The sequence below is a fragment of the Galeopterus variegatus genome, unplaced genomic scaffold, assembly GCF_000696425.1.
Source record: "Galeopterus variegatus unplaced genomic scaffold, G_variegatus-3.0.2 Scaffold3034, whole genome shotgun sequence".
NCBI lineage: Eukaryota > Metazoa > Chordata > Mammalia > Dermoptera > Cynocephalidae > Galeopterus > Galeopterus variegatus.
Genome location: NW_007729145.1, coordinates 36,425 through 50,930, shown reverse-complemented (window position 1 = coordinate 50,930; position 14,506 = coordinate 36,425). Strand labels below are relative to the sequence as shown.

The 14,506-nt window shown below is 52.3% G+C and overlaps 1 protein-coding gene across 1 annotated transcript in view; it reads left to right on the top strand.

Moving 5' to 3' along the window:
- The window catches only part of ZC3H4 (zinc finger CCCH-type containing 4), a 44,789-nt gene extending 34,404 nt beyond the window's left edge, over positions 1–10,385 (top strand). The window contains exons 11-14 of the mRNA XM_008583774.1: positions 3,062–3,426; positions 3,702–4,045; positions 6,944–7,195; positions 8,863–10,385. Coding sequence (XP_008581996.1) covers positions 3,062–3,426; positions 3,702–4,045; positions 6,944–7,195; positions 8,863–10,385 — 2,484 coding nt within the window. The remainder of the gene's footprint in view (positions 1–3,061; positions 3,427–3,701; positions 4,046–6,943; positions 7,196–8,862) is intronic.
- The last annotated feature ends 4,121 nt before the right edge of the window (positions 10,386–14,506 follow it).

Below are 14,506 nucleotides of genomic sequence, written 5' to 3'. Positions count from 1 at the left end.
TGGGACGGGGACGTGGCACATCGCACATCCAGGGGCCAGACCATGGAGGGGTGTGGTGGGAGGGGAGGGTGGAGAGGAGGCTATGGTCAAATTTGTTCCTGTTTAATGAGGTAAAACCTTGTTAAGTTTCACCTTTCAATGCCTCAAGGCTGTATTGAAAGGATTTAGCAGTGCAGGCACACGGCTGTCTTTGTGACCATGAAGGTTGCTCTCATGGTGTGCAGAGGATGGTGTAGGGGACTAGAGAGGATGGTGGGGGTGGGGAGGGCAGGTGAGCCACTTCAGGAGGGCCAGGTAGCAGCTCCGGACCAATGTTTGGGTATGAGGATAAGAAAAGGGAACAACACCCCAGATCCTGGTTTGGGCTGGGAGGATGCAGGATGTTTTTCATGGAGCCAAGCTCATAGACTGTTGAGAAGGAGCAGTCATTTGGAATGAGGCTCGACCAGATGGAGATGGCATCTTCAGGTCTGGCCAGAGAGATGAGCATGGGAGCCCCCAGTCCAGAACTATGGGGTGGGTGGGGCTGAGGGAGGTGGTATGTAGGGGGGACCCACCAGAGAGGAGCACCATGTGGTGGGTGCAGCACATTCAGCCAGGCAAGACCTTACCTCCTTTTCCCTCTGGGCTGGACTCAGCTGCCGCTGTCCTGATGCAAATGAGTTGGTGTCTAGAGTCCAAGAAATACAGAGGGAGATGCTTTGGTTTGTTTTCCTTATTTATTCATTAAGTGTGTATTAGCACCTAGTCTGTGCTAGGCAGGGGAATGCAGAGGCGAGGAGACAGGAGTGAATCCTTTGGTAGATACTGAAGATGCATGGGGATCAGGCAGTAAAGAAACAGTGTGGGAGCCCGGAGGGTCTCTAGCAGGGCTCTGCTGGCTAGGCAGGCATTCCAGGGAGGCCCTGTGAGGTAGTGACACTGCACTGGCACCTGGATGCCTGGTGGTAGGAGTGAAAGGTGAGGGAGATGCCGGGCAGCAGGCACAGTGCAGGCCACGGCTGCACACAGGGTTGGGGAACTGAAAGGGCTTTTGGGCTATGATGGGCACAGAGCAGCCTGGGCCCGTCCTGACAGCAGTGCCGAGAGACGGCATGAGGCTCTGGGCTGTCTTCAGCGTGACACATCTCTGGCACTGTTTTCCACACTGTAACGGGCTCAGAGTGTGGATTTCCCCCTCAGTGGGTCCCTCTGCGCCACTGGTCCATATGCATACCACACCTGGACTAGTAGCAGGGCTCTAAGGGACTGATGGTTTCACCTACCAGTTTTCCATCTCCCCTCCATGAAGTGACATTTTTCTCAGAATGTCCAGATATTGCTGCTGATGGTAAGGAGAGAGGAAAGCTGTGAATTGCCACACTTGCTGTCCCTGGCAGAGGAGGAGGAGTTTATCCTCACCCAATGTTAGGATTCACCAAGGGATCTGTGCCAGGGTCTCCACGACGTCCCTGAGCCCAGGTTCAGCAATTTGCTAGAGGGCCTCACAGCTGAGATTTTACTACAGTGAAGGACACAAAGCAAAATCAGGAAAGGGGAAAGGCGCATGGGGTGAAGTCTGGAGGAAACCAGGTTCGGACTTTCAGAGTCCTCTCCTGGTGGAACCACACGGGATGCACTTGACTCCTCAAGTTGTGACAACATTAGTGAAATGCTGTCTACCAGAGAGGCTCATTGGAGACTCAGTCAGTGCTCAGGATTTTCAGTAGGAGCTGGTCACATAGGCACCTCTGCCTGGCATATACCAAAATTCCAGACCCCCAGCACTGTTTTCCAGTACTGATGGAAAGCAGGTGTTCAGCATAAACTGCATTGTTTGCACACAGTTTAGGCACAGTGAGTCCCTCTTGTTAGAGAATGCTGGGAACCCTCCCGAAATCCAGGTTCCCAGATGCAACCAAGGGCCAGCCTTGCAAGCAAGCCTTCTGAGATCAGTCAGGCCTGCTGTGTTAACTCTTTTCTGCATAAGATCCTAATTGGTGAGACATGTTGGTCCAGTCCAGGCTTTGAAATTTTTCAGTAATTCATTGGACATCTACCTATATCAGGTGCTGTGCCAGGTCCTGGGGATGCAACAGGGAAGGAAACAGTTGTCATGGAGTTGACAGGAATAGACGAGAGAACAACTGAATACATAACCTTACAAGTTGAAGGCAGTGCTTAGAAAGGAACTAATGATGCTCCAGTAATGAATCCAGGAGACTGGGACAGTCACTGTGAGCTGAAATTTAATAAGAGACCCTATCAATTGGGTAACAAGGAGCCACACAGGAATAGAGGGAAAAATAAGAGTCTGGGGAGAAGTCTGGTCCAGGCTGGGGCCCTGCAGGGAGAACATGGCCATGCATAAAGCTGAAATGAGGCTGGGTGGTTAGGGTCGCAGAGTCAGGATTGTGGAAGGATATGAAGCCACCAGGGAGCTGCTTAGTCCTCTGTACACACTCAGCACTGCTCTCAGGCCCTGAGGGTCACAGTCAGGAGTTGAGTTTTATTGGAGGTAAAACAAAAGACCCTTAAAATCCAAGGACAGTGGAATATTATTCAGTTACAAAAAGGAATGAAATATTATTAGATGTTACAACCTTGCTAAGTGAAAGAAGCCAGTCACAAAAGGCCACCTAAAATGTGATTCCATGCATATGATATGTTTGGAATAGACAAATCCATAGAGACAGAAAGCAGATTGGTGGTTGCCCAGGGCTTGAGGGAGTGGGGATTGATGAAAACATGCTAGAACTAGAGGTGGTGATTGCACAATATTGCTAATGTGCTGAATTACGCACTTTAAAATGGTTAAGATAGTATACTTTATGTTATATATATATATATATTTTGACACAGAACAGGAGTGGCTCCCCCCTGCCAACTATTACCAGAGATAATTTTTACTCCAAAGAGGAATTGTTGTCCTTGGCCTTAGACTGTAAGGGCCTCAGGGTCTTCGTGTTTTAGATTCTTCCTCATAAAATTCCACTCTCAGTGATGGACAGGTCCCTTTTAGCCTGGCTCCTATCTGAGCCTTCGCACGATTACTCTTTTCTACTCTCTCTCTCTCCTACAGATGTTGGCTGATGATGCAGAAGCAGGCGCTGAAGACGAGAAGGAAGTTGAAGAACTGAAAAAGCAGGGCATCAACCCCCTGCCCAAACCACCTCCTGGAGTGGGCCTCCTGCCCACCCCGCCTCGTCCTCCTGGTCCCCCTGCCCCCACCTCTCCGAACGGCAGGCCCATGCAGGGTGGCCCCCCACCGCCACCCCCTCCTCCACCTCCTCCTCCAGGGCCCCCTCAGATGCCCATGCCAGTTCACGAGCCGCTGTCCCCACAGCAGCTACAGCAGCAGCAGGACATGTACAACAAGAAGATCCCTTCCTTGTTTGAGATTGTGGTGCGGCCCACAGGACAGCTGGCTGAGAAGCTGGGTGTGAGGTGAGTGCCCTGGGCCTCTGAGCCAGGCCAGTAAGGGCTGTCCTGGGCTTGGGCTTGGCCAAGCTCCTCCTGACAATGTGAGCCTGGTGGGGGCAGGGGCCTGCCTCTGTCTGAAATGGTCAGAGTCGTGGTCTAGGGCCCGTGACCTTGAGCTCCATAGTCCTTCTCTTGCTTGGCAAGCTTGTTTGGCCTGTGTTGCCCTCCATGGTCCTGGGTTGTAGCCACTGCCCTTCCCCCGAAGCTTGTTTCACAGGCACCATTTTTTCCTCCTCTAGGTTTCCTGGACCCGGTGGGCCTCCAGGGCCAATGGGCCCTGGGCCCAACATGGGACCTCCAGGGCCAATGGGGGGTCCAATGCATCCCGACATGCATCCTGACATGCACCCGGACATGCACCCCGACATGCACCCGGATATGCACCCTGATATGCCAATGGGCCCTGGCATGAACCCTGGCCCACCCATGGGACCTGGTGGCCCTCCAATGATGCCGTATGGTCCTGGAGACTCCCCACATTCTGGAATGATGCCCCCCATCCCACCAGCCCAGAACTTCTATGAAAACTTCTACCAGCAGCAAGAAGGCATGGAAATGGAGCCCGGACTCCTTGGTGATGCAGGTATGGAGGGCTGCATGGGGCTGCAGGGTTTGCACAGTGGAATGGACTCAGGAAGATAAGACTTTTCTTTCTTGGTAGAAGTCTCTTTGGAATCATGAATCCAGCTCCCATCTCTGTCCCATTTAATTTTCGGTGACATAGGATTCATTATTTTATTGAGGCAGAAAGGAGTGTTATGTTTATTAATGGTATAGTTTATTTAATTTTTAGGAAATTTTTCTCAGTGTGCCTGGAATCGGGAGCATGGGGAGTTAGAGGAACAAGTGTGGACTGGCGTGGGGCTAAAAGGCTAAGGCCCCTGTCAGGAATAAGTCCAGTGCCCTTGCCAAAGCTGCCTTCTAGACAGTTCTTGGCTTGGAGCTGCTATTGTCAACCCTGTGACTGTGCTTGTTCTGTCCCCATGACTGGCCGTTTTCCTTCCTTCTTTTGTATTAGTAACAACCTATATGTCCAACATTCAGAGGGGATTGATGATGCCCCTGCAGGAGATAAAGTGTGCAGCCTTCAGAATGCAGGAGGAGATTTGCTCCCTGGCCCTGGGATCACAGCCAGTGAACCTGCCACAGAGAGCTAAGCCAGTGCCTTAGCTGCGTTTTGGTGGAGGGAAGCAGAGAGTAAACTTGAAAAGAAGTGAATCAGCTCATTTCTGCATTGGCCATTGTTAGAAGAAGAGTAGATGGGGTGATGGGAGGGACAGTGTGAAGTTCCGTGCCTCTGCCGGGACAGTCAGCAAAAGCCGCTCTGAAAAGTGAAACGCAACTCAAGATGTGAGTGGAGGGAAGCAGCCATGGATGGGGGCTGCGTAGGAAGCACAACAGGTGCCAAGGCCCCAGCCAGCCAGCTTGTCTGAGCAAAGCAAAGGTGGCCCATGTAGCTTGGGAAGGAACAATGAGGGAGAGAAGTCCCAGTGCATGAAACTGTTGGTAGCAAGGGGGGCCTTATTGTTACTGTGAAGTGTGATGGGGCGATGGATGGTAGGGGCGAGAGTGGAATTGGGGAAGCTTCTGGGCTGCTGTGGAGTTGTCCTGGACAGAGGTGAACAGGGTAGTGGCTGGGAGTAGCAGAGTTAGACATCATGGTTTGGACACGGCGCTATGGGGCCAACATGACCCCACCTATTTGCTTTGCAAGGTTGGCAGGAGCAGCTCCAACGAGGGGGGTGCTGGACGTGGGGCAGAGTCAGCTGGTGGGTGCTCACACCATACCTGGTTGGGCAGCAGTGCTTCTGCTTTGGCCATGTTAAGCGTGAGATGCCCATTTGACAACCATACAGAAATTTTGTGGGGTTAGTTGGAGGGTGTCGGGGAGACACTGGCGAGTCTTTGGTGTCTTCATGGTGTTTGGAGCTGTAAGAGCAGGTGTTGTGGCTTTAGAAAGATGAGTGTTGTATTCTTGAGTGAGAGAAGCAGGCTACTGAGAGCGAGTGTGCTGGGGTTCCTATCTCACCCCCCCATAATAAATTTATGTAAAACGTGCATGGAAAAAGTTCTGGGGCAGGGGGAGGAGGGCAACCAGAAGTCAGGCAAGCTGTTAACAGTAGGTGTCTCTCAAGTTCGTCACTTTGTTTAAGGATTGAGATGTAATTCTCATACCATAAAGTCCATCTTTTAGAAGTGGATTTATAAAAGTTAGTGTTTTTAGTGTATTCAGGATGTACATTCTGTGAAGGGGGAGCCTTGTCTCATTCACTGTGAGTTTTTTCAGCTGTGAGCTGGGGTGTGGCATGGAGCAGGCTCGCCCATCAGGCTCACATGACCAAGTTCGAGTGCTAGTGGAAGGCAGCCTTTCACTTTTTGCTTTTTATACTTTTGCATATGAAACATTTACAAATTTAATAATTTGTAATCATATAAATTGAAAGTGGATTACAGACTCACTTTGTTGGTAGGACTTGCCACATTTTCACATGCCCAGGAGCCCCAGGGGGACAGTGACAGCCTTGTTGCACGGTGCAGATACAGAACATTTCCATCATTGCAGAATGTCCTGCATGACAGCACTGACTCTAGACGGTGTCTTGCCTGGTGACTCACTCTCTCCCACACTCACATCAGTCTCACTCACATGCACAATGATACTGAGCCTGCCCTTGTCACGTGCATGCTGGGTCTTCCTCCTCACATCAGCCTGTGAGGCTCCAACATCAGAGGAGTTTGTGGAGGGAGGTGGCTAGTTCTGGGCACTGCCCCTCAGGAGCGAAGGTGGACTCTGATGCTGCGGGGGAGAACCCCACCCCCACCCCACCCCCGCCTTTAGTGCAGCAGCATGCCTATCAGAATTTGTGGAATTCAGGAGCCTGTGAGGAGGAAGAGTCTCCCACAGCCTCTGGGTTGACTTGCGGCCAAAGCAGCATTTTGGTGTATTTCATTCTCTTCTTTTCCTGGTTTTTATTTTTTGACATTGTTGAGATCATACTATGAACTCACTGGTGAGATACAGTGTTTTTCTTTGTTGATGATTACAGAGAAACTGAGACTAATGCCCATCTCAAATGATTAAAACAAATCAGAAGCATGTGGAGTAAAAAAGTGAAAGATCAGCCAGTCTCTCCAGAATCTCATTCCCAGAGGGATTGTTTTCTGTTTTTCTTTTCAAAGCTTTTTCATTGTTTCATAGACACACATACAATGTTCCGTCCTGTTTTCACCTCATAAGCATTTGCCCATGTCACTAAAACCTCTATGTGAACCTCATTCTTCACAGCTGCATCATAGTTGGGAACTTCCCGGTGGGCTGCTCCAGTCTCCGTTCTTGGGCTTTCCGTTACCTGGGGAGGGTGGGAAAGGCCATGTGTCCTCACCATCGCGGGGTTGGCCTTTCCAGTTAAGGGCAAGGGGGGCTGGAGTTGGCACCTCGAGGCTCTTCCCGACATGAACCCTCGGTTCTTCCCTGCCACAGAGGACTACGGGCACTACGAAGAGCTGCCAGGGGAGCCTGGGGAGCACCTCTTCCCTGAGCACCCTCTGGAGCCCGACAGCTTCTCTGAGGGAGGGCCCCCAGGCCGGCCGAAGCTGGGCGCCGGTGTCCCTGACTTCCTGCCCTCGGCCCAGCGGGCCCTGTACCTGAGGATCCAGCAGAAGCAGCAGGAGGAGGAGGAGAGAGCGAGGAGGCTGGCTGAGAGCAGCAAGCAGGACCGGGAGAACGAGGAAGGCACGTGTCCTCCCCGGGCTGCTGTGCAGGGGAGAGGTGGGAAGCGCCCAGGTCGGCTTTCCTGTCGGCAAGGAGCCTATGGCCAGGGAGACTCCTGTCCAGGCCATGAAGCCAGGCTGGGGCTGCTGCATGTCCCTGAGAAAACTGGAAGTTAGGGCTGTCCTCTAGGACTTGGGGTTTGGGAGAGACCCTGATCTCATCTAGGAGGGCAGAGGGCTGGTGCCTGGAACAGATGGCAGCCAACAGGATTGACTGCCTACACCCTGCCAAAGGCTTTAGGGGGACGCTCACAGCCCCCTTTTCCCGAGACCACACTCTTGAGACAAGAGCCAACAGACAAGGGATACTCATTGAAATAAACCAGTAATAATCATAGAGACAGCCACCAAATCACAGGTACCACATGGTCAACCTGGTTTCATCCACCCCAGGGTGAAATGGTCAACAATTGGTGTCTAGATCCTGAAGCCAGAGGCCATGGGTGGCCATGACAGGAACCCTAGAGCCAGTGGGGACAGCAGGAAGAGGGGCACAGTAGGTGGCCCTTCCCTTGGGGGCTCAGGTTTCACTTGCCTGGAAGATTCTGCTTGGGCCAGTTTCCGCCTCTTATCAGCTGGTTGGTAAGCACACATTTCCTCATCTGGGACACAGTAACATTGTGAGGGTCCTGGGGGCAAGTGTCTGTGTGCCTCAAGCCCAGTGGAAGTTGAGTGAGTGGTGGCTGCTGCCGAGACCTCCAGAGCTGGGCATACCACGTTGGGGTTGGAGCAGGCTGTAGGGTGAGGAGGAGATGGCAGAGTGCTGGGCTGGGAGTCTGAGCTCAGTCCTGGCTCTGCCCCCAATTTAATGGCACTGTGCCTCCGTTTTCTCAACTGTCAAATGGGCATAATGATAACAGTATCTTCTGAAGTGGTTGAGTTTTGGGGGGGGGGGGGTTTGGCTGCTGGCCAGGACAGGGATCTAACCCTGGATCTCATTGTTACCAGCACCACACTCTAATCAACTGAGTTAATGGGACAGCCCTGGTTGTGAGTTACTTAAGTAAGACAAACCAGTTAGAGCAGTGCTGGCACAGGAGGGAAGCTCCATAAATGTTAGCCACTGGCCCTGGGCTCAGTGCACCTGAACCCCCTGAATCGGGGGGGGGGGGGTGTTTGGCTGCTGGCCAGTACAGGGATCTAACCCTGGATCTCATTGTTACCAGCACCACACTCTAATCAACTGAGTTAATGGGACAGCCCTGGTTGTGAGTTACTTAAGTAAGACAAACCAGTTAGAGCAGTGCCGGCACAGGAGGGAAGCTCCATAAATGTTAGCCACTGGCCCTGGGCTCAGTGCACCTGAACCCCCTGAATCCTCTCAGCTTCTCTATGGGGGGGTGGGGGAGCTGCAGCTGGCCAGTACAGGGCCCGGAACCCTTCCTTGACCTTGGTGTTACAAGGTTGTGTTCTAACCAACTCCAACTGAGCCAGCTGGCCAGCCAACTTTTTTTTTTTTGGTGGTGGCTAGCTGGTATGGGGCAGAGGGGGTTCCTTAAGAGAGGGAAGTCTGAGGTGCTGAGAGGTAAGAGCAGAGGAGCTGTTCACCCTGTGGGCTGCCATGAGGTCCGAGAGGGCTGATGGTGCATGTGCTGGCCACTCAACCCTCCCTGCTCTGCTCTTTCTCAGGTGACACCGGAAACTGGTACTCCAGTGATGAGGATGAGGGTGGGAGCAGTGTCACCTCCATCCTTAAGACCCTGAGGCAGCAGACGTCCAGCCGACCCCAGGCTACAGTCGGAGAGCTGAGCGCCAGTGGGCTGGGGGACCCCCGCCTCCAGAAGGGACACTCCACAGGAGGCCGGCTGGCTGATCCCCGCCTCAGCCGGGACCCGAGACTTACCCGCCATGCCGAGGCTTCTGGTGGGTCAGGCCCAGGGGACTCAGGGCCCTCTGACCCTCGGCTGGCCCGTTCCCTGCCCACCTCCAAGCCTGAAGGCAGCCTTCATTCCAGCCCCGCAGGCTCCAGTAGCTCCAAGGGGTCTGGACCACTCCCTGCAGAAGAGGAGGAAGGGGAGCGGGCCCTGAGGGAGAAGGCCGTGAATATTCCCCTGGACCCTCTCCCCGGACACCCGCTGCGGGACCCACGGTCGCAGCTGCAGCAGTTCAGCCACATTAAGAAGGATGTGACCCTGAGCAAACCGAGCTTTGCCCGCACTGTGCTCTGGAACCCCGAGGACCTGATCCCCTTGCCTATACCCAAGCAGGATGCAGTACCCCCCGTGCCCGCCGCCCTGCAGTCCATGCCTGCCCTAGATCCCCGGCTGCACCGCTCCACGACTGCAGGGCCCTCTAGTGCCCGGCAGCGCCCGGGCACCTCCACGGACCCCAGTACATCCGGCTCCAACTTGCCCGACTTTGAACTCCTCTCTCGCATCCTCAAGACCGTCAATGTCACCAGCTCTCCGGCAGCCCCTGGCCCAAGCGACAAGCCGAGTGACCCCCGAGTGCGGAAGGCCCCCACTGACCCACGGCTGCAGAAACCAGCAGACTCTGCAGCTGCCTCACGGGCAGCCAAGCCTGGTCCCACTGAAGTGCCCTCTCCAGCTGCCAGCCCCAGTGGAGAGTCCTCCCCGCCAGCCACAGCACCCTACGATCCCCGCGTGCTGGCAGCTGGTGGGCTGGGCCAGGGCAGTGGCAGTGGCCAGAGCAGCGTGCTGAGCGGCATTAGTCTCTACGACCCAAGGACTCCCAACGCGGGTGGCAAAGCCATGGAGCCAGTTACAGACACGGGCACCCAGCCCAAGGGCCCCGAGGGCAACGGCAAGAGCTCGGCCTCCAAAGCCAAGGATCCGCCATTTGTCCGTAAGTCCGCCCTGGAACAACCAGAACCAGGGAAAGCCGGTGCAGATGGGGGTGTGACCACAGTCACGGACAGGTACAACAGTTACAACCGGCCCAGGCCCAAGGCTGCCGCAACCCCCCCCACCACCACCACAGTGACCCCTCCGCCAGAGGGCACCCCACCCCAACCTGGGGTGCACAACCTGCCTGTGCCCACCCTCTTTGGGACTGTGAAGCAGGCACCCAAGACAGGCTCAAGTAGCCCATTTGCAGGCAACAGCCCGGCCCGAGAGAGCGAGCAGGATGCAGGGTCCCTGAAAGATGTTTTTAAAGGCTTTGACCCCACTGCCTCCCCCTTTTGCCAGTAGTGTTAAGCCAGAGCCAGTACTATCTACCCCCCACCACCCCTCACAGGGTGATATTTAAGGGCAGCAACCAGGGTTGGGAACTTAGGGGGCAGGAGAAGGGGTGTGGGTGTTCTTTTTTTTTCTTTTTTCTTTTTTCTTTTTTTCTTTCTTTTTTTTTTTTTTTTTAAAGTAGTGCTTTCTTAGAGACTTATAAATTGTATATAACCATCTTCAGTTCTGGTCAGTGCTGCGAGGGGTTCCTGGACTCCCACCAAGAAAACTGTCTTGTGATGTGAACAGTTGTGAGTCCTCTGGGCCCCAGCCCCAGCTGGAACTCTACAGGGCTGGGCCTCCTTGGAGGTTGGGGGTCCAGTGGGTCTTCTGGTCAAAGCTGGCCACCACCTCCCACCCCCCCCCGGGACAAAGGGAACAGTAGGTGTCTGAGAAGGCACTGTATGTTACTCATCCTGTGCTAATGAGCAAGGAGAGGTGGGACCCAGACCAGGGAAACGGCCCACGTGGAGGCAGCTCCAGGCCTTTCTAGAACCCCAGGGTGCACCGTCTGTCTCTTCAGTGCACAGGCTGTGAAGGCCACTTCAGGAGACAGCAAAAGTGAAAAAGTATCAAGGGAAGAAAAAGAGCCCTTTACAGCACCCTGGGAGCTCCCTGGCCCTTGCCCACTCCTATGTCTCTGGATTCATATTTGGGCCCTCCCTGCCACCCTCCGTCCAGAGTTCATCCTGAAACTGACACCTTCCAACTTGCAGCAGAAGACTCCAGGGTGAGAGACGGACCTGGAGGAACGGGGCTGGCGTGAGGCAGTGGCCCCTGAAGAGCTGCCTCCAGGAGGCAGCCCTCTGAGTGCGTTTTCTGTCAGTATTACCCAACCTGTCCTGTTATGTCAGGGTCACAATCTACTGCCCCCCACTCCCCCCATGCTGGAATCTGCCCTGTCCTGAGAAGCCACAGCCCAGTGTGCCTGCACTGCCAGCCCAACCCCCCTGGAGATAGCTCAAGGATCCGTGGCATAGCCACTCCTCCAGGCTCTCAACAGAGGGAGCCCTGGGGTGGCTCTTTGGCAAAGTGTTTCTGCTTTCTCTTCTTGCTTCACACATCCTTCAGCCGTATTATCTGTAGGGCATTAGGTTTTGGTGTGTTTGGTTTTTTTCTCCCAAGCCAACATGCATGAGTTCAGAGGAGTGTCACGGTGTTAGATTTGTGGACACTTCTAGAAAAGGGGCCTAAGGAAAGGGTGGGAGACTGCATCCAGGATGGAGGAAAGGGTGTGTTGGACCCTTTAAGGAGAGGGACTAGGACTCTACTGGGGGCAGGGGGCATGAAAGACTGTGTCCTGCCCCCTCATCTGACTGAGCCAGAACAGAACAGAGATGTCTGCACTGGCTTTTTCCTCCCCCCCAGGTTTCCTACCCTGGCTGAAGTCCAGCCTGGTCCGCAGATCCCCAGAGGAGGCCTACCGTGTGGGCATAGCCTGGGGAGGCTGGCCCTAGGGGAACTGGGCAGGGCCTACAGAGCCTTTCCACTTCTGGGTCTGTTTACTTGTGTTTCCCTCTCCAACCTTTTTGGCCTAGTCCCACTGCCTCAATTGCCTCCCTGTCTCTTCCTTGTGAATAATGAAGAGACCTGATCACCCCGCCAAAAGATTCCCCCCCTACTTCCCTGGGGTGGGAGGTGAACAGAGCTCCTAACCCCCCCACCACCATCACTCAAAAAAGAGAAATTAAAAACTTGTTAGTTTGGGGCCAGAAGCAAGGGCAGGAGAGGCAGGGCACCCTGCAGGGCCAGGCAGCCCCAGAGGGTCAGTGCGCTGTGATCAGGTTGGTTTGGTTTGTCTTTTTGTCTGTTTTGTTTTTTTAAAAACAATCATTAGTGAGATTTGTCTTCAGCCACCAGTGTTGGCCTTGAAGCAGAGGGCTGCAGCCCAGGGTGTTTGTAAAATAAGTCAGAATACACAGTATGACAGTGTTTTGGTTTTTATTTTTTCCTCCTTTGAGAATTTTCTTTTGTAAATGAAAAATTAAATACTTTTTTAAAACTAAAATCTGTGGATGAAATAGAAGCTGGACCCCTCCTCTTGGAATATTCAGCCTAAGAACCTCATGGGACTATGAATTCACCCAAAATTTTCATTTGCCATCAGGCCAAGCTTTTAAAGAAAAATTGTTCTCTAACCAGGATTGTAACAAAAGTGTAAATACTATTTCAGAGTTGAAAGTTGATGGTGCACATATGTATATAATGTACTGTATTTTTACAATGATCGTCGCATGACTCTATTCCACCCCCCTTTTTGTATTTCGTATCTGTCTTCCAGAAATGTCACCTGCTTTTTCTTCTATGGTCTCTTAATCCAATAATTGTATTACTGCCATTAAAGGATGCAGTTATTTTAAAAGGCCTGTGGGTATGGTCTCTCTCTGCTGCCCAGGGAATCAACAAGGAGGCAGGTGGGAGCTTGCTGGGGGGTGAAACCTGGGCCTTCTCCCTCAGGGTCAGCCCCAGGGTAAGTCACAATAACTCTGGAACACTTTGTGCCTCCAAACAGCCTAAGCTTTCCTCAGTGGTTGGTTGGCTGCAGTTCATCTGGCAACTGTATCCCACATTTCCTGAGCTCCCGCTTGGGCCACTCTCAGCATTTGGGATCTAGGGGGATCCAGGGGTGACCCAGAGAGGCCCAGGCCTGCCCCCACAGAGCTCATGAGAAAAGCCAGTGATACACACACACAGTTGTCCCTCAATATCTGTTGGGGATTGGTTCCAGGACCCCCGCAGATATCAAAATTCAAGGATGCTCAAGTTCCTTACGTAAAATGGCGTGGTATTTGCATATAACATACACACATTCTCTGTATACTTTGTCATCTTTAAATTATTTATAATACCTAATACAATGTAAATGCTATGTTTTTTTTTTTTTTTTTTTTTTTTAAAGATGACTGGTAAGGGGATCTCAACCCTTGGCTTGGTGTTGTCAGCACCACGCCCAGCCAGTGAGTGAACCGGCCATCCCTATATGGGATCCGAACCCATGGCCTTGGTGTTATCAGCACCGCACTCTCCCGAGTGAGCCACTGGGCCGGCCCTAAATGCTATGTTTTTAAATGTATTATTTTTTATTGTGCGGGTTGAATCCATGGATGCAGAACCTGTGGATATAGAGGGCTGACTCCGTAGATTTATTTTAAGGAATTTGTGCACTTCATTGTGGAGACTGCCAAGTTCAAAATTGGCAGAGTGGGCTGGCAGGCTGGAGACCCAGGAAAGAGTTGCAGTTTGGGTCTGAAGGTAGTCTGCTGGCAGGATTCCATCAGTCTTTTTCTATTAAGGCTTTCGACTGATTGGATGAGGCTCCCAGTAAGGAAGGTAATCTTTACACAAAGTCTACTGATTTAAATGTTAAACTCATCTAATGAACACCCTCACAGAAACATCTGGAATAATGATTGGCCCAGTATCTGGCATACTGTGGCCTAGCCAAGTTGACATATAAAGTGAGTCTTCCCAACAACTACAGCAGAAGTGAAGAGCCTTTATTCATTCACTTACTCATTCAGTGATTAAAGTTGTCTACAGTCAAGGCAGGATATAGGGTGAGGCAAGTGATGTACTTAAGGAGCAAACTTTAAGGAAGTGCCACTCTCGAGTGAGGATCTTGCACTTGGCAGATGCTGAGAGTGAGTGACTCTTTGTATTTACCACCTGAAGGCCTGCTTTGCTTCACCCTACGTAGTCCTGGCCTTGATCTTGAAGCATCCATAAGTAGAACGATAGTATGATGTCAGCAACTGACTCAGTATGATGTCAGTCAAGTGGAAGTTCACTCTCTGGCAAGGCACTCTCTGTCACTTCAGCAAAACACACTGAAGGCAAAGGAGAACTTTCTCAGGTATGTGGAGAGAAGATTGCAAGCATGGAGACCAGTGTTGTTTAAAAATATGTACCGGGGTACTTCAAGAAGTTCTTGGAAAGGTTCATGTTATCTTTTTTTTTTCTTTTTGGCTGCAGGCTGCTAAGGGGATCTGAACTCTTGACCTTGGTGTCATCAGCACCATGCTGTAACTGAGTGAACTAACCAGCTAGCCCATCATATTGTCTTTTAATTCTATTTTCCCACAACTTTTTGA